Source organism: Typopeltis vanoorti, chromosome 4, assembly GCF_054136105.1.
Source record: "Typopeltis vanoorti isolate ZY-2024b chromosome 4, IOZ_Tvanoo_1.0, whole genome shotgun sequence".
NCBI classification, from domain to species: Eukaryota; Metazoa; Arthropoda; class Arachnida; order Uropygi; family Thelyphonidae; genus Typopeltis; species Typopeltis vanoorti.
The window spans coordinates 69,143,742-69,171,039 of NC_143552.1; the positions used below are offsets into that span (position 1 = coordinate 69,143,742).

Sequence of the window (27,298 nt, forward strand, 5' to 3'; positions counted from 1 at the left end):
CTAGTATAATAGTTCCAATTTATTCCATAACACTCTCATTTGCAAAACTTCTTGTGGGTCATCTGAAGAGATCACACGTGATAAAAAGGCTGAGGCTTCACTCCTACATTATTCAATATCCGGAAGTGTTCAATAGATAGGTTGTTCAATAGATTTTTCTGTCTGCCCATAGTAAGATGACCAGTAATCACAACATAGCCAATAAACATCCAAATACTGAAGTGGGCTATGTTGAGTTTTTGTGGACTGGAGAAGTGATGTCATCTTGATAAAGGGGGGGTAAATACTACTTTGATTTTATATTCTTTAAGTATTTCTGTCAGTTTTATGGAAATAGAACTATTAGGGATAAATCAAAACTATTACACCATTGTTATTATTGCAAATAAAATATTTGCAATAATAAAAAAATTATTATTTTTTTATTATTGCAAATATTTGTAATATTTGCCTATATTTGTAAGCCAGCATTTAGAATTGAAGGATTTTAAGTAAGATGGTTTGAAGTGAAACTAACTGTAATGCAAGGGTTAATGCTATCCTCACTGTTATCCTCAATGTTGAAACCAATTTATGAATCAGCAAACTAGGTTAGAATTAAAACAGCATTGTAAACAGCAATTAAGATGGTTTGGACATCTTTAGAGAATGACCTCTCAGAGATTACCAAATACAATCTTGAATGGAATCACTGGAGGAAGCAATCAAGAAAAGCAGACAAAAAGGAACTTGACTGCAGTTTTTGAAGGATAGGCCGCAATTATCATGCCTCAAAGAGATAGAGTCCATATGAAATCTTTGCCATATGGCAAAGATTTCATATGGACTAAACCCATCATCTGATGGATGAGAAAGAAGAAGATCCGAGACTAGAGACAACAAATGTGATCTTTCTGAAAAAAATTAAGGGAATGAACAGATGTTTGATGCTCTAAATTTGATAAAAAAAAAAAAAAAAAAAAACCCAAGATCTAGCTGATTACAGTTATTAGTGTCTTAGAAGGTCAAAAATTTAAGATTTAACCATATTGGAAACCTGAGAAATAACAAATATGGAAGACAGGTTGATAGTTCTATACAATATATACACAAAAATGCAAGGTAAAAGTATTATTTATTAAATATGCCATATATTTCAGTCTGAAATTAACAGACGATCATCATTAACTTAAAACAGATTTTACAAAGTAGAATGCAAACAATTGATTTATTCAAAATAGAAAGAGCTGCATGATGCTAAACCACCAATAGCATTATAATTTCAATTTAGAAAAGATTAATCATAAAAGTGTAAATTAAATTGCATGTATATAATTATATAATTTATAATATCATACTAAACAGATCATCAGATAAATGTAGTATCTAGTTGGTTTCTTAAGACCTTATGTCTTTATAAAATATCATTACTGGTCTTAATGTCCGCACGGTTAGCCTAGTGGTTATGCGCTTCGCAACCATATGCCTGGGGAAGGAGTGTCCTAGGTTCGATTCCTGTCAACGATGTGAGGAGCTTAAGGATCTTCCTCAGCTATAGACAAGTTAGCTGGTCTTGGGCGTGGACAGCAGGGTTTTTTCCCACCAGTTTATCTGGGGTTTTTCATCCCGCAAGCAGGCAAACTGGCCCCGTGAACACACACAGATCTACAACCAAACAAATGAACACAAACAAATAGGGAGGAAACTCCATATGAATAAATAAATTGGTCTTAATTAGTAATAAAAAAATAATAATAATAAATAAAAGTTTAATGATGTGTTATTCAAATTATCTTTCCCATATTTTTGATAAGGATAGGCAGTCGTTCCAATTCAAGTTAGAGGGGTGAAACAGGGCCTCGACACTCCTTAAATAGGCATTCGAATTTGTACTGACATCTATCTAGAAGGTGTGTTTCAGACCAAAGAATGTTGTGGCCTGCCTTTATTCCTTGTTGAGCTAATCCAGACTTATCGGATTTTTTGTGAAAAATATACGATTGATGTGCTTGTATTCTTTTTTCTATTAAGCGTCCAGTTTGTCCAAAGCAAGAAAGATGGCAGTCACATGGAACTTCGAATGCACTTGAAAGAGACATTTTTTTTTAACTACTTAAAACCAATAATGATATTTTATAAAGACATAAGGTCTTAAGAAACCAACTAGATACTACATCTATCTAATGATCTGTTTATAATGATATTATAAATTATATATATATATATATGCACAGTGGCGCACTCAGAATTTAATCTTGAAGGGGGCCGAGCGCTCAGGATTTAACCTTTGGGTGGGTGGGGGGGGGCGAGTTGAGTAGATGTTTTGCAAATACACACTACACATCGCATACGACCTATAACTGAGCATCTGCAGCGATCGCTAATTCATAAGTAGCACACAACATAAATAAAAAAAATGAATTTTAATTAGAAAATGATTTTTAGAAATTTTTCTAGTGTTTTTTCCTTTTCTTTTTTGGGGGGAGGGGGTGTTCGGTCCCCTTGCCCCCCCCCCTCTGGGTGCACAACTGTATATGCAATTCATTTTACGCTTTTATGATTAACCACTTTTCTTCAGTGAAAGAAAATAATGCTACTAGTGATTTAACAGCATGTGGCTCGTTCTATTTCGAATAATCAATTGTTTGCATTTTACCTTGTAAAAACTATTTTTAAGCCATTGATGATAGCCTATTAATTTCAGATTGAAATATATGGCAGTATATTTAATAAATAATGCTTTTACCTTGTGTTTTTGCATATATAATGTATAGAACTATGGCACAAGTTTCTCTTAAAATTAGAACTTTTGATAGAGACTATTAATAATGTCAAGTTAATTATGTTGTGTCTTGTACAAGAAATGATCCTTCATTTTATGGGAAAGAGAACATATGACTGCATCTGTCAACAAGTCAAGGAGTCTAACGATATATTATACAAAAGAATTTTTGTCTGATCTTTCAAAATAAAATTTAAAAAAAAAAAGGAAAAAAAAATTCTGCTGTGCTTTGCTAATATAATTTAACAAAGATCACCTCTTACTTTTCAAAATGAATAACTAATAATGCCACATCAAAGTTTTCTGTTTCTGATGTCTTTGACATCACTCCTACTATTCCAGAAGGAGAGAAAATATGCTACTTACTTCTAAATAAGAAAGACTAACAGTCATCCCATCTGGAACACTCTTTTGCCAGCTTTCCATAAATTCTTGGAGATTAAACTAAATTTGGAAAAAAATATTATTATAATTATATCAAAGAACAGATAAAAAAGATATAGGACTCTCCAGTTACAGCATGAAAGAGTCATACAATCACCCACATTATAATGTCTACTATGATGTGGTGTCTGGATATCCCTCCCCTCCTCATCTCATTCATTATATTTTTTCTATTTTTTAAAATAAAATTCACAAAATTATGGCTGAAAATAAAAAAAATAAATAAATTATTTATTAATTTGATATTATCATTTTCTAAAGAAAATACTTCTCTCCATCACTTAATATACTGTACTTCACTTTTATAAGCATTACAAGATTTAATATGGGAAAAGTCAGAAGGGCAAGACAGTGACATCCATATTATATCTGACTCTAGTGTATACTCTGATGCTTTTATGACTGGAGCGCACTGGGTTCATTTTAAAATGTTTTTTTTTTTTTAAACTAAATATCAGAAAGTAATTTTTTATATACAGAATATAATGACACTGAATAAAACACAGGATCATAGCCAAGAGAGGCTAGTGTAGACACCCTGCTTGATCACTATCAGCAGTAAAAACATAAGATCATAAGATTCCAGCATAGAAACCCACCATCTCCATATAAGAATGGCTCAACCTTGTGAGTTAACCAGATCCTGTTGTTGAAAAGCTCTTATATAGGATTCAAGTCTAGGCTTTAGAACCATATCTTCTATAAGCAGATGGTTGTGGGTGTTTTAAGTATTATGGTGAGATAACTAAAGCCATGAGCTATGTGTATAAGATCTCAGCTGATGTGCATGTCCATATGTTCTCTAGACAGTATTATTGTTTTGTGGTGATAAAAATCCAAGCTTCCATATAGAAATTCCCACCATCTCTGTATTAAACTGTTTCACACATGTTCAGTTGTAAAGTCCTTATAAAAACACTGACACAAAAAGAAGTTGTTACAAAAATAATGGAACATAGAAGAGTCCTAATCTTGAATTGTGTTTGTGTGTGTGCATGTTTATTATGAACTTATGTCAACTGAGTGCCACATGAACAATTTTGTTCGTGTGGCACTCTTAGTAGAAATCAGTGTTTAATTTGGCAATGTGCACGTGAACAAAATTCTTCACATTTATATCCTTTGAAATGATGAACAAAATTTCTTTTCAGTACTATATCATCACTGTAGACCAGTGGGTCTTAACCTTTTTGGTGGTTGGCACCCCCTTGAATCTAAAAATAAGTTCTCACAGCCCCTTGAAAAATGTGTTTATATTCCTTTATTTGAGAAATTACATCTATTGCAAGATAATTTATTTATTGAAAAATAAACATACATACATGCATCAAACCACCTCGTTAACGTTCGTACTCAGAGTATGCGAACATGTGCACGTATCAACCAGTTTCTTATTGTACTGTATGTGCTGGTAAGTGCAATGCGCTGAGACAAAGGTAGAGAGGGTAGGAGTGAGGGTCCCAAAAGTCAACGTAGCGTTCGCTAGTTTCTCACAGGTGGTCAGGAGGTAGTTTCCATCAAAAATTTAGAAACTTCTCTTGCACCTCTGGAAATGCTTTCTCACACCCCCAGGGGGTGCACCCAACCCAGGTTAAGAACCACTGCTGTAGACCTATCCACTGAATGGTTGATACAAATGATGTTAGATTTTGTCTTTTATGAGCCCACATTACTGCAGTGTCCCTCCCCCAAATTTCATAGCTCTGGTAAGTTGGGTCTACGAAAAGCTTGATGAGCGCATACTTGGAAATGTTTATGTTGGTTTGTAAGCTCTTTGAAGTTTTAATTTCTGTAATTTTTATCACAGGAAAGTGTGTAGCATAGCAGAGCAACAGAGTTATTCTATTTAATCTTTATTAGAACAATCCTTTCCTTTAGAACATAGGTTCTTAACCTGGGGTGCAAGAAAGCATTTCCAGGGGTGCAAGAGAAGTTTCTAAATTTTCGATGGAAACTACCGCCTGTGAGAAACTAGCGAATGCTAGGTCGACTTTTGGGACCCTCTCCTACCCTCTCTACCTTTGCCTCAGCACATTGCACTTACCAGCACATGCAGTACAATAAGAAACTGGTTGATATGCGCATGTGTTCACATACTCTGAGTACAAATGTTAACGAGGTGGTTTGACACAGAAACGAATACTAATTTTCTTTAATTTACCAACATTCATCAGTGACTAAAGCCCATACCGGATACAATCAATTGATTACATAAAGGTTTTCTGCAAATTTTGAAAAATTATAATTATTATTTTATTCATTGTAGTGACCCTCGTTATGTCAAAAAAACGCCAATGGAAAGACGATTATGTTGCTTATGGATTCACTTGTACAACAGAAAAAGATGGTACGCAACGACCACAATGCATTTTATGTTGCAAAATATTTTCAAACTCCAATCTTAAACCGTCAAAGTTGTTAGAGTATTTCAACAATCAGCATGGTGGTGAATCTGCAGGATATACTCTTAACAACTTGAAGTATAAGAAGGCACGATTTGATACCAGTGGTACTATCACAAAATTTGACGTTGCGGCAGTTCAAAATCCCTTGTTAGAAGCTTCTTATCAAGTGGCATATCTGTGTGCTAAGAAAAGAAAAGGTCATACAATAGCTGAGGAATTGGTAAAACCATGTGCACTTGAAATTGCAAAAATTGTATTGGGTTCTGAAGCACAAAGGAAAATTGAACAGGTTTCGTTATCGAACGATGTGATTCGATCGCACAGTCAAGATCTCAGTGTTGATATTTTACTGCAAGTAGTAGAATATATCAATGCCAGTCCTCTAAAAGTGAGTATTCAACTGGACGAGTCAACTTGATAATTGCAGTCAGTTGTTGGTATTTGTGCGATACATTAAGGAAAAAGAAATGTTAGAAGAATTTTTATTTTGTGAGCCACTGGAATTGACGACAAAAGAAATTGATGTTTTCAATCACACTAAAAACTTTTTCTTTGAAACATCAAATACCCATGAATGCGATAGGCTCAATTTGCACCGATGATGCCCCTGCAATGTTCGGCAAAAATTCTGGATTTTTTTCATACATCAAGGCAGAAATACCGCAAGTTACAATAATGCATTGCATGTTACACCGTCTTGCACTTGCACTGAAAGCTTTGCTAGAGAATTTAAAACAACACTTAACTACTGCAGTAAATGTAGTAAAGCATATCCGAGGACGAGCGCTTAATCATCATATCTTTCGTGCTTTGTGCGAAGAAATCGGTGCTGTTCATACTGTGCTTCTTTATCACACTGAAGTATGGTGGCTCTCCAAGGACTGCATGCTAAGCAGGGTTTTTGAATTGCACGAGGAAATTATACAGTTTCTTACTAACCAAAATTGTGATTTAGTTAAAGCTTTTGAAAAAAGAGAAGCAATACTTCGACTAGCCTACTTAGAAGATATATTTAGCCACCTGAATGAAGTTAACACATCAATGCAAGGATTTCGTAAGAACATAACAGCTAGTGAAAAATTATCTTCATTTATTGAAAAACTAAAAATTTGGAAACATTGAGTTGAAAATGGGAATTTTGCCAACTTTCTTTTGCTTGATTCAATCATTCAGGAAAATGAGAAAATAATATCATGTTGGAGGCTTAATGGATTTTTTACAACACTCAAAAAGAATTAAAATAGAATTTAATACTTCCTATATTTCGTCCTAGTCACTAGGACATCTACAGGGATTACAAAAACAATTAATGCAACATGCACATGCAAATCTTACAATACTAAGTCCAACCACGTGGGTGACACTAAAGTCCTATCTAGTGGAGCGCCCTCTAAGGGCGGTAGTAGGTGGCCTGGATTGTAAGGTGGGGCCTCTGGTGATGAGTGTTTCCCAAATCTTCAGAAGCTTAATGCAACCGTATTTATTAAGATTTGGTTGGTTTCTGAGAGCTGCTGCTGCTTCTAAGAAAAGTCTCTCTCTTTCTTGAATTTGCTGTGGTGGAGCATGGTGGTTTTCTTCCATGATACTCTGTGGGTGATGTCCAAAACATGGTCAGCCAAGCCTGAATGGCCATAGTTGTGTTTACAGATGTAAGCCTTGTGTTCCTCCAGGTGGATGGATGCTGATCTGCCTGTCTGTCCAAAGTACGCTAGCTTACAGGAACAGGGTACTTCGTAAACTCCAGACAGAGAGAGAGAGGAGGGAGTTGATCTTTTGTAGAACGGATAAGGGTAGCACGTTTGCGGTGGGACTTATATGCTGTGTGTAGGTTGTACTTTTTTAGTATCTTGGCTATTTTTTCGGATGTGCCATGGATGTAGGTTATAGTGATGGCATTTTTAAAATCTTGTTGACGAGAAGGACTGGGAATGGGGGAGGAACTGATTTTTTTTTTTTTTTTTTTTTTTTGATATTGTGATCGCTGTACCCATTGGAGAGGAAAGTGCTGTGTATGTGGTTAAGCTCGGTAGCGAGGGCGGATTTCCACTGGAACAAAGATTGTGGGCTCTCTTGGTAAGAGTTTTAATAATGCCATTTGTTGAGAGGAGAGGTGGTGGGAGCTTGTGAATGTATCTGTCTGTGTGTGTGTGGGTTTTCTGTATACAGTGAAGGCAAGTGTATCATTAGGCAGGCGTGTGACTAAGGTGTCTAGGAAGGGTAAACAATTGTTCTTTTCCTTTTCCATAGTAAACTGGATTCTTGGATGTAGGCTACTGAGATGACTGAGGAAGGAGTCTAACATGTCTGGGCCATGAGGCCAAATAGAGAACATATCATCTACATATCTTAGCCAGATAGAAGGTTTGAGTGGGGCTGAGTCTATGGCTCGTTTTTCGAAATCTACCATATAGAAATTGGCAAGGGGGGGTGAGGGGGGGGAACCCATGGCGGTTCCCTCCATCTGCTTGTAAATTTTGTTCTTCCAAGAGAAATACCCAGAGTTAATGGCAAAGGAAAAGAGATCTAAGATGTCAGAGGGAAAAACGTTTTCTAAGAAAGATAAGGTGTCAGTTAAGGGAATATTGGTAAACAAAGAGGAGATATCAAAGCTTACCAATATGTCTGCATTATTCAAGGTTAAATTTTCTGTGAGGGCTTTAAAGTGGGTAGAGTTTTTTATATAGGAATTATTATTATTATTTAATAGGAAGTATTAAATTCTATTTTAACTCTTTTTGAGTGTTGTAAAAAATCCATTAAGCCTCCAACATGATGTCCTCACAGCATTTAAGCCTCTACACACGAGAAAATAATAATTATACCTGAAACTGCAATACACCTCCAACAATTGAGTGAATCATTTCATGGATACTTTACCATGGGAAATATTAGCAAAGTTCAGAGATGAATACTGGATCCATTTCTATTTGACCCAGATTCGATGGACGACAGCTATTTAATAAAAGATGATCTTAATGAAATATGAGCCAATGCAGGTATTCAAATGGAATTTGAAAAACTGGACTTAGAACAATTCTAGTGTAACAGTTAGAATCTTATCCACAGCTGGCAAAAGCAGCATTGCAGACACTTTTACCATTTGCCACCACCTACCTGTGTGAAATGGGATTTTCATCACTTTTGCACATAAAAACAAAAGCCATAAATCGCTTAAATGCAAGCGATGACTAACACATGGCTCTTTCAAAAAAAAAAGGAGCTTCACTTCAAAAGTATTATTATGAATAAACAACAACAACAACATAGTTATTAAAAATTGAGATATTGTTTTGTATGTATATGTAAATGTATGTGTTTATTTTTCAATAAAGAAATAGAAACACATTTTTCAAGGGGGTGCGAGAACTTATTTTTAGATTCAAGGGGGGGGGGGGGTGCCGATCACTAAAAAGGTTAAGATCCACTGCTTTAGAACAAGATGGTTTCTTTGTAATCACATAATCACTATGGTCCAGTAAACACTGAGTGAAATTTAATTATATTAAAGGTCAAGTTCTTTTGTGGTCACAAAGTACCAATTATATCAAATATTAGCTAGGATGGTGAAAAGATTTAGCATAAAGAAAGGTAACAACCAGTATATGTTGGTTTCCTTATAGAGTTCTGCTCAAAATGTGTTGCAAATGAACATCATACGTCAGATCACAATGAGGTCATACATGCTGTATGGCTAACTATCCAGTAATAACATGTATGGAAATTATTGATTACTGGTTATTATTAATATTTCTTTATTTTTTTAGTAATGAATCTCTCTCTTATTTATAAGTTTTTATTTCCCATCTAAAACACACCCAGCAAATGTGCATGTTATATCTTTGTAATATTATGAGTCATATGTCCTATCGAGCTGCTTATTACATCACCAGCCCAGATACAAAAACAATCTTAATTACTAATTTTATTTTTCTGTAGCAAATTGCTCAAAAGTTTGATTTTTTACCTTAAGAATTGCAAATATGCACCTAATTCACATTGGCAGTCTCTAGAATCTGCTGTGATTTGTTGAACCTTATAGTAATTTACTATACTTTATACATGTATAAGTTCTACTTAATTGTGGTTATTGCCACTAGTTGGCTGCTTAGTATATAGTGTCTCCAATTTTCAATTAACAGGCTGCTGTGGTTAAAATCCCACTATGGTATGAATATTTGTGATTGGATAATTTACATTATTATTGTTATTATTATTATCCTAAGACTCATCTAGGAGGTCTGTGTTGTCATACACACACAGCTCATCATACCCTTCCTTAAACACATTAAAATTTTCTGCAGACGCCATGCTCCCAGGCAATGCATTCCAATCATTCACAATTCTCCATGCAAAAAAACGTGCTTCTCACTCCCTTGCTCATACCCACTCCTTAGCTTCCAATAATGACCTCTTGTTATCCCATCTGCTTCAATGTTAATCATATAACAACCACTTATCAACTTGTGTCTCTATCATATCACCCCTCGTCCTCCTATCCACTAGACTCTACAAATTTACATTGCCTAGAATAATTTGAAACCTTCCATTCTACTTACTGAACACCTGAAATGGTTTGATAAAGTACTATGTTTGGTCTCTTGAGCAGATTATCCCAGTGTATATGGATAGATATGGTTGTGCAAACCAGAGTGACAAAGTTGCAATCATGAGAAAATGCATGCCAGAGAATTCAAAAAGAGCATGATTGCTGGGCTCAAGCATTAAGTACTATGAGTGTCTCCATCTTAGCATGCCTTGCAATGCCTAGTACAAGCTAATCAAATGACAATGCACCAGTCTTGGATGTATGAGGGTTCCAGAATCAACAGTCCAAAAGACATCCTGTCATTTCTAAAGGTCTTTGTTAAAAGCTGATGCCAATCAGATACTAATAGTAGTGGGAAAAAAGTGTTCTGGTCTGACACTTGTTCCTCATTCCTACAACACACAAAAGGATTGCATGCATATGTTGCAAACCACACAAATCAATGACCTGCTGTGTATAGTTTTATAATCCAGGATTATAGAGATATACTAGGAGTTATGTTTTTGCTGGTCATAATTAGGATTCCTGCATGCTGACTAAAGTGTAGTCGATCCAGCAGCTCACAGCACCCAATCACATCAGCTTTGCTTATTTAGTTATCTATTCAATAGATAATTTTTTCATAACTAAAAGCTATGCAAAAAATGAAATGTTTTGTTTTTTCTACAGGCTCTCTACTGAGAACTAAAATGGTTTCCATATTCTAATCTATTTTCATAGTTTTTATCTTAACTGCTGATTTTCATATCAAATTTGTTAAAGAAGTTATTTAATTTCCTTAAATGGGTTCTTAAGATTTATTTAGGATTACTACATGATATTCATAAATTAAAGAAATCAGTTTAATATCATTTGCTTTTTATCTATCACTTTACTTCATATGCGATCCACGCAGAAGATGAATAGCAATGTAGGTAACATATCTTCCTGTGCACTCTTCATCCCTGAATTCTAATTCCTACAATTCAGTTCTAGGAAATTAAGTATAGGCTCTACAATCAGTCTTCAACTTATGACATATGTGACTTCTTATGACCACTCATAGTTATGATGGCTATTTTATTATCATGTTCACAATTATCATCTCACTCCTGTAACCCATGGATCAGAGGTTATTGTTGCCTTCAAGGTATTTATTTAAGAAATATGTTTGCTCAATACTGAGCAAATATATTTCTTAAATAAATGTATAATAAATAAAGTATTTATATAAATAAAGAATGTAGATGCAGCATGGAGTGAGGTGACAGCAGAGTGAATGGTGTTTGGAAGAAGCTGCTGAAAATACACATTCATACATTAAGAGGATTGGAAAAACACAAATCCTTACAAGAAATTGGTGATATTCATAAATTAAAGAAATCAGTTGGGATTCTTAAGGGTCAAAGCTGTATAACTGAGAGGAGACCTCCACATGGCCTTTAAAGGAATGCGGAGAACCGACCAGGGCTTCTGACCTAATGTACAATCCTCACCTTCTCGCGGTGCACCCTGTTGGGTATCTACTTCGATACTGAACGAACGAGGATGGGCTGGTAATTTGGGATTTAGCCGACCAAATTGTATTCTTATTGGCTTAAACCAATATACAAAATGATGGTACAACACGACAAAATTTCATGCCGGCTGGGGCATCGCCTGGTTAAACATACCCTCCCCCGTTGTTTTTGCCAGGGAACCAGGGCGAACGGTGAAAAGGCAACTACTGGAACAAATCAGAAAGCATACCCCAACTCAACATTACCAGAGTTAAAGATCGGTACTATCAACATAAGAAGCCTGAATGGCAAAGAAAGAAATGGGGGATAGCTGAGAAATTAAATAAGTAGCAGATCGACATAATAGGGATGACTGAAACAAAAAAGACAAAAACTGGTGAGATCTTTCTGAGCAAAAAATACAAAATGTTATATTCAGGATGACAATCAAGGAAAAGAAGGAGTAGCCATAGTATTCAACACAAAATACGAGGCTAATCTTCTTGAATGGCAGGCAGTCTGAAGTAGAGAAAGCATGGGAATATAACAAAGATCTGTATTTAAGTTTTGTCGATCTGGAAAAGGCATATGACACAGTGCCAAGAGAGAAGCAATTCAATATGCTACAGTTATAAGGTGTCAATGAGGCATTATATCAAGCAATACTTAGTCTTTATTTGAGTTGTAAGTCAGCAGTTAGAATTGAAGGAAGTACAGGAACATGGTTTAATGTTAAATCTGGTGAGACAAGGATATACATTATCCCCTCTGTTATTCATTATCACATTATGATAATAATATGGATCACATTTTGAAGGAAAGTGGTATTAAACATGATATCAGAATTGGAGATGTTATGTCAGCTCTTTGCTTTATGCGGACAATGTTATACTTCTAAATAAATCCACTACAAGTTTGCAAGATTCCGTGACTAAATTGAATAACTGTTGTAAAAGATATGGTATGAAGGTCAGCAATAATAAGACAAAGACAATGAAAATAGGTAGAAGTGTTGAAAATGTCAACTGCGTTGTGAAAACGGAGAACCTGTGGAACAAGTAAAACATTTCAGCTACTTAGGCACGATTTTTACTGAAGATGGTAAATTAAATATGGAAATAGACAACAGAACCAACAAAGCTGGTATGATAGGAAGTCAACTGAATAAATTTAAATGGAATAAGAGAGAAATTAGTCAGAACATTAAATTAGCTGTATACAAGACAGTGTTTGAACCAGTTTTAACTTATGGATCTGAGAGCTGGGTCAGAAGTAAAACACTTGACTAAAGACTAGAGACCGCAGATATGAGAGTTCTGAGAAAGATTAGAGGCATGAACAGATGGCATCAATGGCAATATCATATTAAAAACGAGGATATTGGGAAAGAACTTGACATTGTCAACATCCAGGAATGCGTTAGCAGAGCTAATCTCAGGTGGTATGGTCACTTAAACAGAATGGGCGAGGTAAGATTAGCAAAACAAGTGTTCTCTGCCAGGCTGGCAGGAAAACGACCAAGAGGAAGACATATAGGTGTACAAGATATAGGTGGACTGAATAGATACAGTACAAAGTGCCTTAGACGATAGAAATATAAGATCTGATAATATGGGAGTCTTGACAAGTAACAGACTGATTTGGAGGAAATTTTAGATAGGAAGTTAGTAATGATGTAAATTTTTCATGTAGTACCATCATATCCTGTACACCCCTTGAGGGTACATGTCAGGAATTTGATGATGATGATGATGAAGAAATCAGTTTAAAATCATGTCATAAGTCAGTTTAAAGTCAAGATAATGCTGCTAACTGAAGAGCTGGAGGTGTTGACAGTGAAGAAATATAGTTAGAGGAAGAGCTATCAAATTAAGACTTTATAGAAGCACAGAAAGTTACAGAAGAGAGAGAGAGAGAGAGAGAGAAAAAAGTAGAACAAGAAGTTGAGCTCCTCTTAAAAAAAAAGCTTACAGCAAAAATATTGGTAGGGGTACCTTTGTTAATAAGGAACTTCAGTTGTTTGAGGAAATGGACCAAACTGGAAAGATTTAGCAAAGCGGTCAGAATAATGAAGCTGCAACTGCTCACTACAAAGAAATTTATACAAAAAAGAAAAGGCAAACAGTGCAGGTGACACTGAACACAATGTACATATTTTTTTTAAAGAAGCCCACTTCTGTTGTCACCTTATCCCTTGAAGATGAGCACTGAACTTTTCACAAGTTATGCAAAAGTGAATCATCATCACAACACTGTTGCAATTCCTGAATTTGAGAAATCTGTTGCTGAAGACATAGTCCTTACTTCTTCTAACGAATCATCCATTCAATAAAGCAGCAGGTATGAATAATTACTCTTGTTCCATGTGTTTTCCTGTAATTGCAGAGAAGAACCGTATCCTTATATTTCATTATTCGTTACAGTACAGTACTGTGCACAGTAATTATGTTATAATTTATAAATTATATTATTTCACTATAAACAAAGAGTATCATTATTAAAATATAACAATATTTTAGCATTCAGGCATGTTAGTTGTTAAAACATGGTTCATATAGTGATTTCCGACTTATAATGGTATCATCTGAATAGAACCTTGTCAAAAGTCAAGGAACGACTGTATAATGTGACCCATTCAAACCATACTTAGAGGTATTATTTCTGGAAAAATTTCCATGTTACTCCTCTAAATAAATATTAATTTTTATGACTATTTGCCTATTTTTGTTTAGGAGTACCCCTTTTTTATAATGCTATTGGCTTTTTACTCAATTTTAGGGGCATTAGGACAAATTCATCCCGATATCACAGTGCTCTTTGCACATGTACTATATTCTGGCTATTTTGTGCGGCAAAACACTTTCTACCTACAGAAAGAAACCATTATCCCCCTAATTGTTAACTTTTACATGGAATATTTTGAGCAATGTGCTCTAGATTCCTCTCCTTTAAAAACCAAAGTCTGGCTTACATACGTTGATGATGTTTTCACTATCTGGCCCCATGGCCACCAGACATTACACACTTTCAGCCACCTAAACAAACAACACACATACAAAATTCACAATTGAGATTGAAAAGCAGAACACACTTCCATTTCTAGATACACTTGTCACACATTTTCCTTCTGGCAGTCTTTCCTTCACTGCTTACCAGAAACCTACACATATTAGCCAATATATACACATGAACTCCTACCACCACCCAACACAAAAACTAGGTGTCATTAACACACTAAGAAACAGGGCTTTGAAGATTTGCTCCAATGAACAAGCTCTTAAAGATGAATTAAAAGTTATCAGCAATACCTTCCTAAAAAATAGCTACAGCTAAAATACTATCAACAAAATTCTTCACAAGACCTCACTTAAAAAACAAAAATAGCCTACAACAAAACTGTAACCATTCCATACATTAAAGGGATAACAGATAAAATAAACAGAATACTACAGAAATACAACCTTAAAGCCACCTTTAAACCTCCTGCAAAATTAAAGAACTTACTCAACTCATCCATGGATCCACTTCCTCCATTGGCCCACCATGGAGTATGCCATATTCATTGTACCTGTAATTTTCCCTATATAGGGGAAACAGAACACAATTCGTATAAGAAAAAAGGAACATAAATGGCACATTAAATTTAATAACTATGGTAAAGCTGGCCTTTCTGATCATGCCCTGAATACTTTACATATTCTCTTTTAGAAAGGCTTAGATGTTGGTTAAACTTGCTTATTAAATAATTTAAGGAATTTACAACGTACACAGGATATAAATTAAATTAAACTTTAATGTATATTTCCAATATTTCACCAGTACAGCCACTCTGGTCTTGCAGACAATGCTCTGGATACACGCCACAGAATACAGTGGAAAAAAGCCACGGTAATACATCGTAGTAAATTCAAATTTGAAAGGCTATTCATGGAATCAGCCTCAGCCCTAAGGAACAGTCCAAACCTCAACAAATTTGGTTTCATGAGACTGCCCCAAATTTCGGAGACTTACATCAGAAGACCTTCAGCCCAACAGCCAAGAATACCTACATAGCTTGCTAGGGGCACCATCAGGACTTTTAGGAGAAACAATAGCTTCCTGCTTTGTCCTCATTTACTGTGTGTTCCTGTGAAGATGGCAATGTGATGTTGCCGAAATATTGGAAATACAGATTAAAGTTTAATTTAATTTATATCCTGTGTACATTGTAAATTCCTTAAATTATTTAATAAGAATACTTTACATAGAATTGACTGGAAAAGCATCTGTTGTTTACATCATACCAAAATGTAGTATGAACGTAAATTTAAGGAGGCCTGTGAAATTCTTATCAATTCTTATGAAATTCTAATCTTAACAATAATGATGGTTTAAAAATCCCAAGAATATGGAAGGCACATATCCTACCCACATAACCCTTCTCCCTAAGAGTTAATTATAAATAGTACTATAGGTAATCCAGGATCTTAAATCTAATATAACAATTCTCATGTTAAATTAGGACATCACCTTTGCTGTAATAAAACTATCTATATGAAAAAAATTTTCTCTGATGTTGTCATAAACAAAATATAGATTTGACATAGTTATTTTATTTTATTTCATTTATTTAATTTTATTTTAATTTCTCACTAGAGGTCAGGTCAGTAGAATAACTGTTGATCAAATCATTGTCTCTTTAGCATACTATGTGAAATGTAATATAGCTTGTCTCTGTATATATGTGTGTGTGTGTGTACTTCAGATGATGACCTTAATATGAAGGTCAAAACATTGGGAAATTAAAATAATTGTTTCTAACATGGTTGTAGTCTTCATTATTTAGAGAATAACATATTGGTACTGAAGTCAATGCACTAGCCCAGGATACGAATCTGAAATAACCTATCCAACAAAAGAGATAAAATTTTAATGTACTGTTATTTTACTCCACGACGGTCTCTAAACATTGGTTGGATTAAAGTGGGGGGGGGGGGGGGATAACATATGTGGAGCAAAGGAAAGGCTCACAACTTATTATAGTAAAAATAAAATTTAACACACTTTAAACAAATCGTGCAGTTGTTAGGATAAATAGGGTATGTGAGAGTTGAATAATATAATAAGATAACAAAAAAACAGAGCTCAGCAAAATTGGGTGTGAGAGAGATAAAGTACTATAATATTTTAACAGTGGCTGATGCAGCTAGCCTCATATATACTTTTCAAAATATCTTTTTAAGATCTTTACACATAAGCTCATGAAAATCATTGTATTTCCTTTCTTTCAAGTAGGTTTTCAAAATAATCATTGATTATACTATGTCAATATGCAATATCAATTTTTTTCCCCTTTGCTCGATAATAAATTCACAAAGAGAAAACTCTTTCTACTAAAGCAATGGAAACAGGCAGGGTCAAAATAAATTCAACTTCTCTTTCTACATTCACTACACTGCCAATGCATAATTTATATCTTAATATTGTGCAAATTATCTGACAGTGTTTCCTTCCATTATAAGTGCCATTGGACTATTATTAGCTTTGATCTTATTATTAAAGAATCCTCCTGTTGTCTTTTGATAATAGACCTCTATGGAGTCAAGATACTCATCATGAGAGGTCCCACTCTCACATGCACAGCTCATCATACCTTAACTTAAAAATGCATTCACTGTAGCTGCACTCTCCATACTCTCAGGCAATGCATTCCAATCACCAACCACTCTCCATGCAAAAAAATCTACTCCTCACCCCCTTGCTCCTACCCCACCTTATACAGCTTCCAGGGATGGTTTCTAGTTATCCCTGTCTCCAGATATTCTATGAAAAATCGCATCCACACTAATCTGGCCTATAATTCATAGCCTTAGTCTTATCACCTCCTTTATGAAGCAAAACAATTTTGCCATCTTTTCATTCCTTTGGGATCTGGGCTAATCTGACTCATGTTGAAAATGTACATTAAAGGTGTTGTTAATTCTCTCAAAGACACGCAGTGATATACCATCAAGTCCCATGGCATTGTTGACATCAAGTTTACTCAATTCCTCATATACCTCCTGCTCACTCACCATCAGTGGTTCCATCCCCATTCCCACTATACTAAGTTCTGCATTATGTTACAATGACAAGGATCAAATACTTTAATGAACTGCTCATTTAACACTTCTACAATATCCTCCTCAGTGTTTATTATTCTCCCATTATCATTCTCACATAATTATTCCTCCTCCTCCTACTGGCCACATATTGAAAAAAAAACTCATTGTGATTTCTTTTAGTGTCAACTGTTAACTGTGGCTCATACTACACTTTTGCTATCCTTATTGAATAACGATAACACCTTTGCTTGCTCTTGGTACTCCTCATGTAACTGATTATCTCCACTCATCTTGTGCCACCTCCACAACGTAAGGTAGGTTCCTGGGTGGTAATTTGCTTTATAATATCAATGCTGTGCTTTGAGATCTGATGTATCACCAGGCAAATTTTGTATTCCTTTCTCTATTTGAGCTATGATGTCAATTTTTGGTAAGTAGCGTGATGTTAAAGCGAAGTTGAAACCTTTCAGAAGTAGATTTTTTTCGGTTCTTGATAGGACTCTTGAAGAAAGGTTAATTACTACTTTGGAGTAATCTAGATGTTTTCTTTGTTTTTCTTTTTCGTGAAGTAGTACATTAAATTTTTTAATTAGATTATGCTTCTTTTGATCAGAAATCGCTGCTAGATAAATTCCACAGGTTGGACAGAAGCCATATCGCTTCCATCCAACCTGTGGAACAACATTTTTTTAATTTATCTTAATAAACATGTGGTCCAATTACCAGAATCTTTCTTATGAACTGCTAAACCACAGAAACCTATGCCCTACAAGCTATCTATATACTTTGATGATGGACAGAATCCAACTATTGCAGACTACTCTGCCTTGCAGGACCATAGATATGTGACCCATAATCCAGTTTTGAATGCATAAATGCATGAATAGAGATGAAACAATGAAGATCAATCCACACCTCATTCAGTAGAGGACAGAGTGTGAAGAAGATTCAATGCTCACATTTTGTCCTTAGTTGATGAACATGTGCAAGGAAGGTAATCTTTGTTTCAAAGATGAATCCTAAGAACCTGGCTTCTGTTGCTACTGGAATAATATGTTGTCCAATTCTTAGCAATCTGGATGAAGAGTTCATTTTTTTGCAGAAGTGTACACAGACACTTTTTTCTGCTGAAAACCTGAATTCATTACTAACAGCTCACAGAGAGACGTGATCAATTGCTTGTTGAAGTTGTCTTTCAATTACCCTCATGTTACAAGAGAGACAGTATATTGTGAAGTCATCAACATATACAATATTGCAGTACTGTGATAAATTAAAAATAAAATAAAGACAAAGCGGATGACCAAATGCTACTAAGTGTGTGTCATTTCACAAGTCACATCCTTTGAAAAAACATTTATATGTTCTTTTACAGGATTAAGGCATCACTGCCAAATTCTAATCCTCACTTCATGTGACTTTTCTATAAAAGGTAAGAATATCCTGTTTAAGATTTGCAACAACTTTAAGTTACAAAGATAAACAAGCTAAACAAGCTACACATAATAAATTTCCATTTATTCCCTAATATATATGTTTCTTTATTTATTCTCTAATATACAAATTTCCTGATTTATTAACAATGTGTATATAAAAATAGGATAATCATAATTTTGTTTATGAAAATGGTACTTAAAAAAAGGAGTGAGGAAGGTAGCTTTTTTTTTTTTTTATTTTTTTTTAAACATACTCAAGGATTGTTATTTGTATGCGTAGAATAAAGATATAGTAGAAACCACTTATTGTGATAGCAGATAATATCATCCATTGGCTGGTCAAAATCAGTGGTCCCAAAACACACCATTTAAAATGAATTAAAAATAATCCATCTATAATAATCAAAGTTCTGGTTACTGTTATCAAAATCCTCGAATATTTAGCCTTTAGCATTTCAGAATAAAGAACTTTAAGGGTTAATCAGGAAAAAATTTAACAAAGAACATTTGTCAAAATCTGACTTTTGTGTTAATCTTCTTTTAATCTCATTCTTCCATAAATCTTATATCTTTCAGGCAAATGCTGGAGGGCAATCTTATATCTTTCAGGCAAAAATCACAATTCGACTGTATAAATACATTCGAATTGTGATTTTTCAAGTTTATTTTCGTGCTCTCTTTCAGTAAGTGAATTTGACTTGAAGTGTGCTCATTAAAACAGCCCTTAGCATTATGGCAGAAGTAAGTAAAAAACATAAAGATTTATCTTTTCAAGAAAAGCAAATTTTGAAGTGCTATGATAATTTGCTCAAAATGAGTTGGCATAGTGTGACTGTACATTTAAAAATTTCACAGCCACTCTTGTGTAAGATCTTAAAAAAACAGATCAAACATCGACACCTCAGCTCTTACTAATGAGAACATGGATCGGAAGAGAGCCCAATCTGGTAAGGATATTCAAGTTGAATCAGCATTAAAAATTTGGTTTAGTGATGTTTGTGAAAAGAATGCTTCAATTAATGGGCCTTTTAATACAGGATTGAAGTTGTCAAAAAGCAGAAGAACTTGCAAAAACAATAGGCAAAGAAAATTTCACCGAAACTGATGGATGGTTTAACAGGTAGAAAAAGCAAAAGAATATTGTATACAAGTGTATTCATGGTGAAGAAAAAAGTGCTGATTTTTTATCAGTTAATGTGTGGATTAAGACCAAGTGGGCAAAGATTATTGCTGAATATTCTTCTGAAGATATTTACAATACAGACAAAACAGGACTCAATTTTCATGCAATGACTGAGCATACTTATTTATTTGAAAATGAAAGTGCTAAAGGATTTAAATCTTCAAAAGAGCAAGTGACAGTTCTTTGTTGTGCTAATATGAAAGGTGAGAAATGAGAGTTCCTAGTGATTGAAAAAAGGAAAAATCCTTGGTATTTTAAAGGCATCAAAAGTTTGCCTGTTGACTACTGTTCTAGTGCAAATGCTTGGATGACTAATGCCATTTTCAACAATTAGTTAAGTGGGATCTTAAAGCAAAAAATTGTCTTGTTAGTAGACAACTGCACTGCACACACACACAATTTATCATTAAAGAACATCAAAGTAATCTTCTTGCCTTCGAACACTACTTCGTTAATTCAACCATGTGATCAAGACATCATCATACAAGCATTTAAAGCTTATTATTGCAAGGAAGTTTGTGTGAGAATTATAGCTGAACTTGATTATATAAAAGACCAATCTGATGCAAGAGAAATTGCAAAAATGTTTTACAATTTCTCTTGCATCCCTTCTTGATGCATTGCATTGGGCAGCAATGTCATGGAAGCAAGTCTCAGAGAAGACTATTGAAAACTGCTTCCAAAAAGGAGAATTTTGTAAAACAAACTCTGAAACTTCTTCTTCCAAAGAATTTGAATATCTTACAAATGAAATTTTCGATAAAACCCCAGATGGCATGTTAAAAGAAGAATTTGAAAATTGGTTGGATATTGATAACAATGTTGAAGTGGTGGCTACCATGACAGTGTCAGAAATATGTCAAGCTGCTTCCCCATGAGAACTTTAAACTAGTAGAAGAAAGTGAACCTCATACAAGTATAGAAGAACAAATTTTAGAAGCTCCTCTGAACCAACCAATGCCCAGATGCAAGAAGCTCTAAAAATACTTTGTCGCAGTGTGCAACATAGAGCAACAAATTTCAAGACATTGATATGAGCAAGTTATTCATAAACTACTATATTCAAACACATGACAGACAACACTAGATACATACATACATACATAGTTTATTCAGAATATGATACAATGTGAAAAGGGAAAAGAGATTTATATTAAAAATTAAATATTGCAAATTATGGTCTTCCAAGTCTCTCTATCTTGAGCTAACTGGTAGATGTCAGGTGTAGTTTTGCAGTTCAGCCTACTGATGGTTTCACATATGTATTGCCAAAATTGTTTGCATGGTCTTCCTCTACTGCATTTGCCATCTTCTGGTTTGTACAGGATGAGGGATTCCAAAAAGGGTGAGATTTCAGGATATCTGAGTTGATGCCCAAGCCATCTGAGTTGTAGCTTTTTGACTATACTGACAAGTGGTTCTTGCTTAGCCAGATTTAGCACAGCAGAATTAGTGACGCGATCCATCCAGGTGTATCCAAGGATCAGTCTGAGACATGTAGTTCCAAAGGAGTTAATTAGATCTGTAGTTTTTTTTTTTTTTGGTGCTTATTGTCCAGGTTTGAGAACCATACAAGAAGATGGATCTACTAGTTGCATGGTATAATCTTATTTTTGTCTTTAATGATACTAATGATTTCCAGATGGGGCGGAGTTTATTATGGAAGACTAGAGCCAGCTGTTTACGTTTTCTGATATCATTTTCTTTATTGCTGATGTACAATCCAAGGTATTGAAAGTCCTTTACTCTCCCTAAGGGTTTATTGTTGATATGAAGTATAAAGTTTTCACAGCCTATTGAGAATACTTTGGACTTTTGGATGTTGATCTGCAGACCAATAAGTTTAGCCTGTGCCTCTAGTAGACTGAGATGTTTTTGTGCATTTGTTGGTTGTGTATCAATAAGTACAACACCATCAAAGCTAAGATCAGTTATTTGCATAGCGTGAGTGGATGTTTTAATGTTAAAACCAAGATCTTCTGTGCTGATGGTCTCCGGAAGATGTAGTCCAAGCATATTAAAAACACTAGATAAGTTTTTAAAATAAATTTTATGCTGTTGCTTATTAAAAAGTTGTTTATAACAATAAATTAAATTAAATTAATGTTCACAACAATAAATCGTTTTCAGATCCAGAAGACAGTCGCCATCATTTTTTTTTTTTTTTTTTGATCAACGGTGCCTGTTTGAATTTACTGTAAACCTTACATAGCCATCGGTGAATTTCTGCAGAACTATCATTTTCTGCCAACAAAAAAGAGTAATGCATGATGAACCTGAAAAAAAATCTATGCTAACACACATGAGTGACCCCTCACCCATATATTATTCAACAGTAAATTCTGAATGGATCTTACTTTCTGAATGCACTTTGTATTAAATGTGACATACCTACATAAAACAAAACAATCAGAAGACTGACACAACAATGTTGAGACTTGTATATATTAATATCTGTAAGCATGATATTATGCCAACTGTGTTTATCAAGCAGCCGGTGACCCAAGTTTACCATTTTCTGCTAACAACAAAATCTCATAAGACACCACTATAACAAACTTTCTCACTGTAACAAAATGAAAAGTCCAAACCAAAGCTCAGCACCACAGATACAACACTATATCAAAAAATCGCATGAAACTATCCACTACATCAAAACCATCAGCAAAGCTAAGATCAGTTATTTGCATAGCGTGAGTGGATGTTTTAATGTTAAAACCAAGATCTTCTGTGCTGATGGTCTCCGGAAGATGTAGTCCAAGCATATTAAAAACACTAGATAAGTTTTTAAAATAAATTTTATGCTGTTGCTTATTAAAAAGTTGTTTATAACAATAAATTAAATTAAATTAATGTTCACAACAATAAATCGTTTTTAGATCCAGAAGACAGTCGCCATCATTTTTTTTTTTTTTTTTTTTTTGATCAACGGTGCCTGTTTGAATTTACTGTAAACCTTACATAGCCATCGGTGAATTTCTGCAGAACTATCATTTTCTGCCAACAAAAAAGAGTAATGCATGATGAACCTGAAAAAAAATCTATGCTAACACACGAGTGACCCCTCACCCATATATTATTCAACAGTAAATTCTGAATGGATCTTACTTTCTGAATGCACTTTGTATTAAATGTGACATACCTACATAAAACAAAACAATCAGAAGACTGACACAACAATGTTGAGACTTGTATATATTAATATCTGTAAGCATGATATTATGCCAACTGTGTTTATCAAGCAGCCGGTGACCCAAGTTTACCATTTTCTGCTAACAACAAAATCTCATAAGACACCACTATAACAAACTTTCTCACTGTAACAAAATGAAAAGTCCAAATCAAAGCTCAGCACCACAGATACAACACTATATCAAAAAATCGCATGAAACTATCCACTACAGCAACTCGTAGGGGCTAAGGAATAGTTTGCTAGAGTGGACGGTTTGCTAGTGAATTTCTTTTAGCATAGCGTCTGTGGGTTTTGGTGGGGATGTAGTTTGTGACAGTAATGTTTATTATAATGCGTCTACTGAACTGAATCATATATATTTAACATCAGTGTATTCTTGTGCAATCAGCTGCCCTTTCACACTCTGCCTTTGACAAGAAACAGAAATGAAATTGGTGTTATTTGGCACTATGGTAAGAACATTTATAAGAAGAGTTAAAATTTAGCCTCACAGTCCTTGGTAAACTTAAAGTAGCAGGCTATCAAGGAATGTTATTTCAAGGAAACCCCCTTTAATCAGCTATTACTTTTTCTTACCTGCATGTGATGCTGTTAGCAGACAATCATCCCAGAGCTAAGAACACCGGTCTTACTATACTTTTTCTCACCTTCTTAATTGTGTTATACATAAATGATACTGTAAGTCAACAAATCCAAAAAAGACTTTAAGAGGGTTAAAAATTAAGTGGAAGGATTTGTCATCCAGTGTGCTTCAACCTTCTTATTGGAGACCTGAAGTGGCTTAGGAAAGGTGCTACCATGCATGCTCTAGAACACTTTCTATATTATCTAAACCCCTTAAGCTCATGACCAGTAATAAACGTACAGTAGATTTACAATTTTCATGGGTGTCATGGATTTCATAGTTTGGAGCAGAATAAAAATTGAATATTATATTGAAAGAAAAGTGTGTAAGAAAGTTTTTAAAAGAATCAAAAGGATTTCCCTACTAAGTGTTCCAGGTAAGATATATGCAAACATACCTAAGAAGAGGATTAGAACAGTTGTGAAATGGAAACTTGGGGAAAAACATGATGGTATTAGATGAATCAGAAGTTGTTAGGATCCGATTTTCACACTAAAACAAATAAATGAGAAATTATGGAAATATAATGAGGATTTGTATTTAAGTTTTGTAGATATTAAGAAGCATGTGACAAGATGCAAAGAGAAAAGCTGTTCAGAATGCTCTAATTATATGCTATAAATGAGGCTTATATTAAGCAAATTTGAGTATATATTTCAGTATATTAAGTATATTTCAGTTAAGTAATCAGATTAGAATTGAAGAAAGTACAGGAGTACTTTTTTTTTTCAATTTTGAGTATCTTAAGTATATTTTAGTTAAGTAAGCAGTTAGAATTGAAGAAAGTACAGATAATTTGATGTAAAATATAAAAGATAGTTTGATGTAAAATCAAGTGTAAGATACTTACTCATCATCTAAATGGATCACATTATGAAGAAAAGTGGCATTACTCTTGATAACAAAATTGGAAATGTTAATCTCAACTCTTTACAGTATGCAGATGAGGGTATACTCTTAAATAAATCCAGAACAAGCCTGCAGTGCTCCTTAACTAAGCTGAATAACTGCTTTAACAATCTTACAGATAAGCTTAGGTGTTGATGGTTATTCATGACTTATTTTTCACGGTATTAACAACACCACAAACACTTTTATCAACAAAGATGTTTTATTAACGCTTATATTTCGCTGATGAAAAATAGCCAAAGTATTGTTGAAACATGGCCTTTACACCACCTTCAAACCTCATGTCAAGCTGGCAACTCTGATCCGCTCGCCTAAGGATAAACTTCACCCTTTAGCACACCCAAGAGTGTATGAAGTTCCATGTGACTGTGACTTGGCCTATTATGGGCAAACAGGAAGATCAGTGAACATTCGCTACTATTACTATGGCAAGTGGGGACTGGCAGACCACGCTTTGGACACTCCTTCACACTGGATTAGATGGAGGAAAACGAATGTGCTATTTAGGAGTCATTATAGATCTGAAAGATTATTTTTTGAGTCAGCAATGGCTTTGAAGAATTCTCCCAACCTTAACAAATATGGTTGCATTAATTTGCCAAAAATTTGGGAGACGGTTATCCTAAGAAAAACTCCTGGATAACTGCGTCTTTTTTTTTTTTTTTTTTCGTTAGAGGGGCACCAAAAATAGGACTTTAGATCTTTTGTATTTTGCAATTATATTGTTTCACTCACTCACTGTCGCGTTTACATGTGTGTTGTGCTCTGATGATGCTGAGTTGAAAATCAGCGAAATATAAGCGTTAATGAAACATCTTTGTTGATAGAAGTGTTTGTGGTGTTGTTAATACCGTGAAAAATAAGTCACGAATAACCATCAACACCTAAGCTTATCTGTAAGATTGATGATTCTGCACGGAGAAGATATTGTTTACAAAGCGCGACGGTTCGGTAAGTTGAAACTGAAATTGTCCAGAAAATTGAACCGGTTAGCCTTCCTTAAACAATGCCGCGACAACGATATTATTCCATCCTTTCTGAAATTTAAAGAAAAGTTGCAATCGGCAAAGGCACATCGTATTTATCGACGGCCGAGTTTAGCGCTTCTTTGAGAACAAATCGCCGCTACTCGCATAGAGCTTAGTAAGCTAAACAGCTCTACAACAAGAACTAATAAACGTGTTAAATCCTGAAATATGGACTGTCCTACAGCACATCTCGGAAGTTGCAGCAAAAAAAGAATTCACAAAAGTAAAAAGCAAATACCTAAAGAAATTTGAACTCCTACAACAGCGGCAACATACGAAGTCCCGACCGCAACTCCGACGAGACCACGTGGTCGTAAACACTCACTGAAGAAGCTAAGAACGCTCTCAGTTTAGGACATAACTTTGTCGTCGCACCCAAACAAATTCCTAAACTCGAAATTATGATGAAAGTAGAACGGGGTATCCACGATCTTCCGCCAGCAATGGCCAATAACGTGCGACTAGATATAACAAGTATTATAAACAAGGCTAAGCCTCCAAAAAGCAATATGCCACGTAAGCAAATAACTGCCCTAAAAAAGTTATATAATAATAAAAATATTATTATTACAAAAGCTGATAAAGGAAATGCAACAGTTATCATGAATAAAGAAGAGTATAACAGAAAAATGCAAGATCTCATATGTGACAGTTCCACATATCAAATTATACATCAAGACCCTACGATGTCGCAAAAGAAAAAAGTCCGAAAATTACTGAAAAAAGTGACATCATGGCCCAAAGAAATCATCAGGAAAATAAAACCAATTCATGTTAAAACACCCCGTATTTACGGATTACCAAAAATCCACAAAACTAATATTCCCCTACACCCCATAGTTGATAGCATAGATAGTCCCACATATAAACTGGCCTGGCATTTAGCTAAGTCGCTTGCCCCTCTTACTGGCAACTCCTCTACGTTTGTAAAAAATTCAATCCATTTCAAAACACTGGTTAAAAATCTAATCCTAAAAAATTCAGACATAATGGTTAGTTTCGATGTTACCTCCTTATTTACCAATGTACCACTTATAGACACTCTTGATTTAATCAAGTCTAAATTTCCTCCAGATATTTTTGAATTATTTCAATTTACCATGAATGCAGGTTACTTTACATGGGGGGGGGGGAATTCTACAAACAGATTAATGGTACTGCTATGGGTTCCCCCCCCTCTCTCCCCCATTAGCAAATTTTTACATGG

The 27,298-nt window shown here is 34.7% G+C and overlaps 1 protein-coding gene across 4 annotated transcripts in view; it reads right to left on the reverse strand.

Annotated features, from left to right (window-relative positions):
- LOC150107391 (sister chromatid cohesion protein DCC1) overlaps positions 1-27,298 on the reverse strand; it is a 280,847-nt gene that overhangs the window by 67,071 nt on the left and 186,478 nt on the right. For all 4 annotated transcript variants that reach the window (XM_090391252.1, XM_090391253.1, XM_090391251.1 and 1 more), the window contains exon 9: positions 3,128-3,205. In XM_090391252.1, the coding sequence (XP_090247378.1) occupies positions 3,128-3,205 (78 nt within the window). The remainder of the gene's footprint in view (positions 1-3,127; positions 3,206-27,298) is intronic.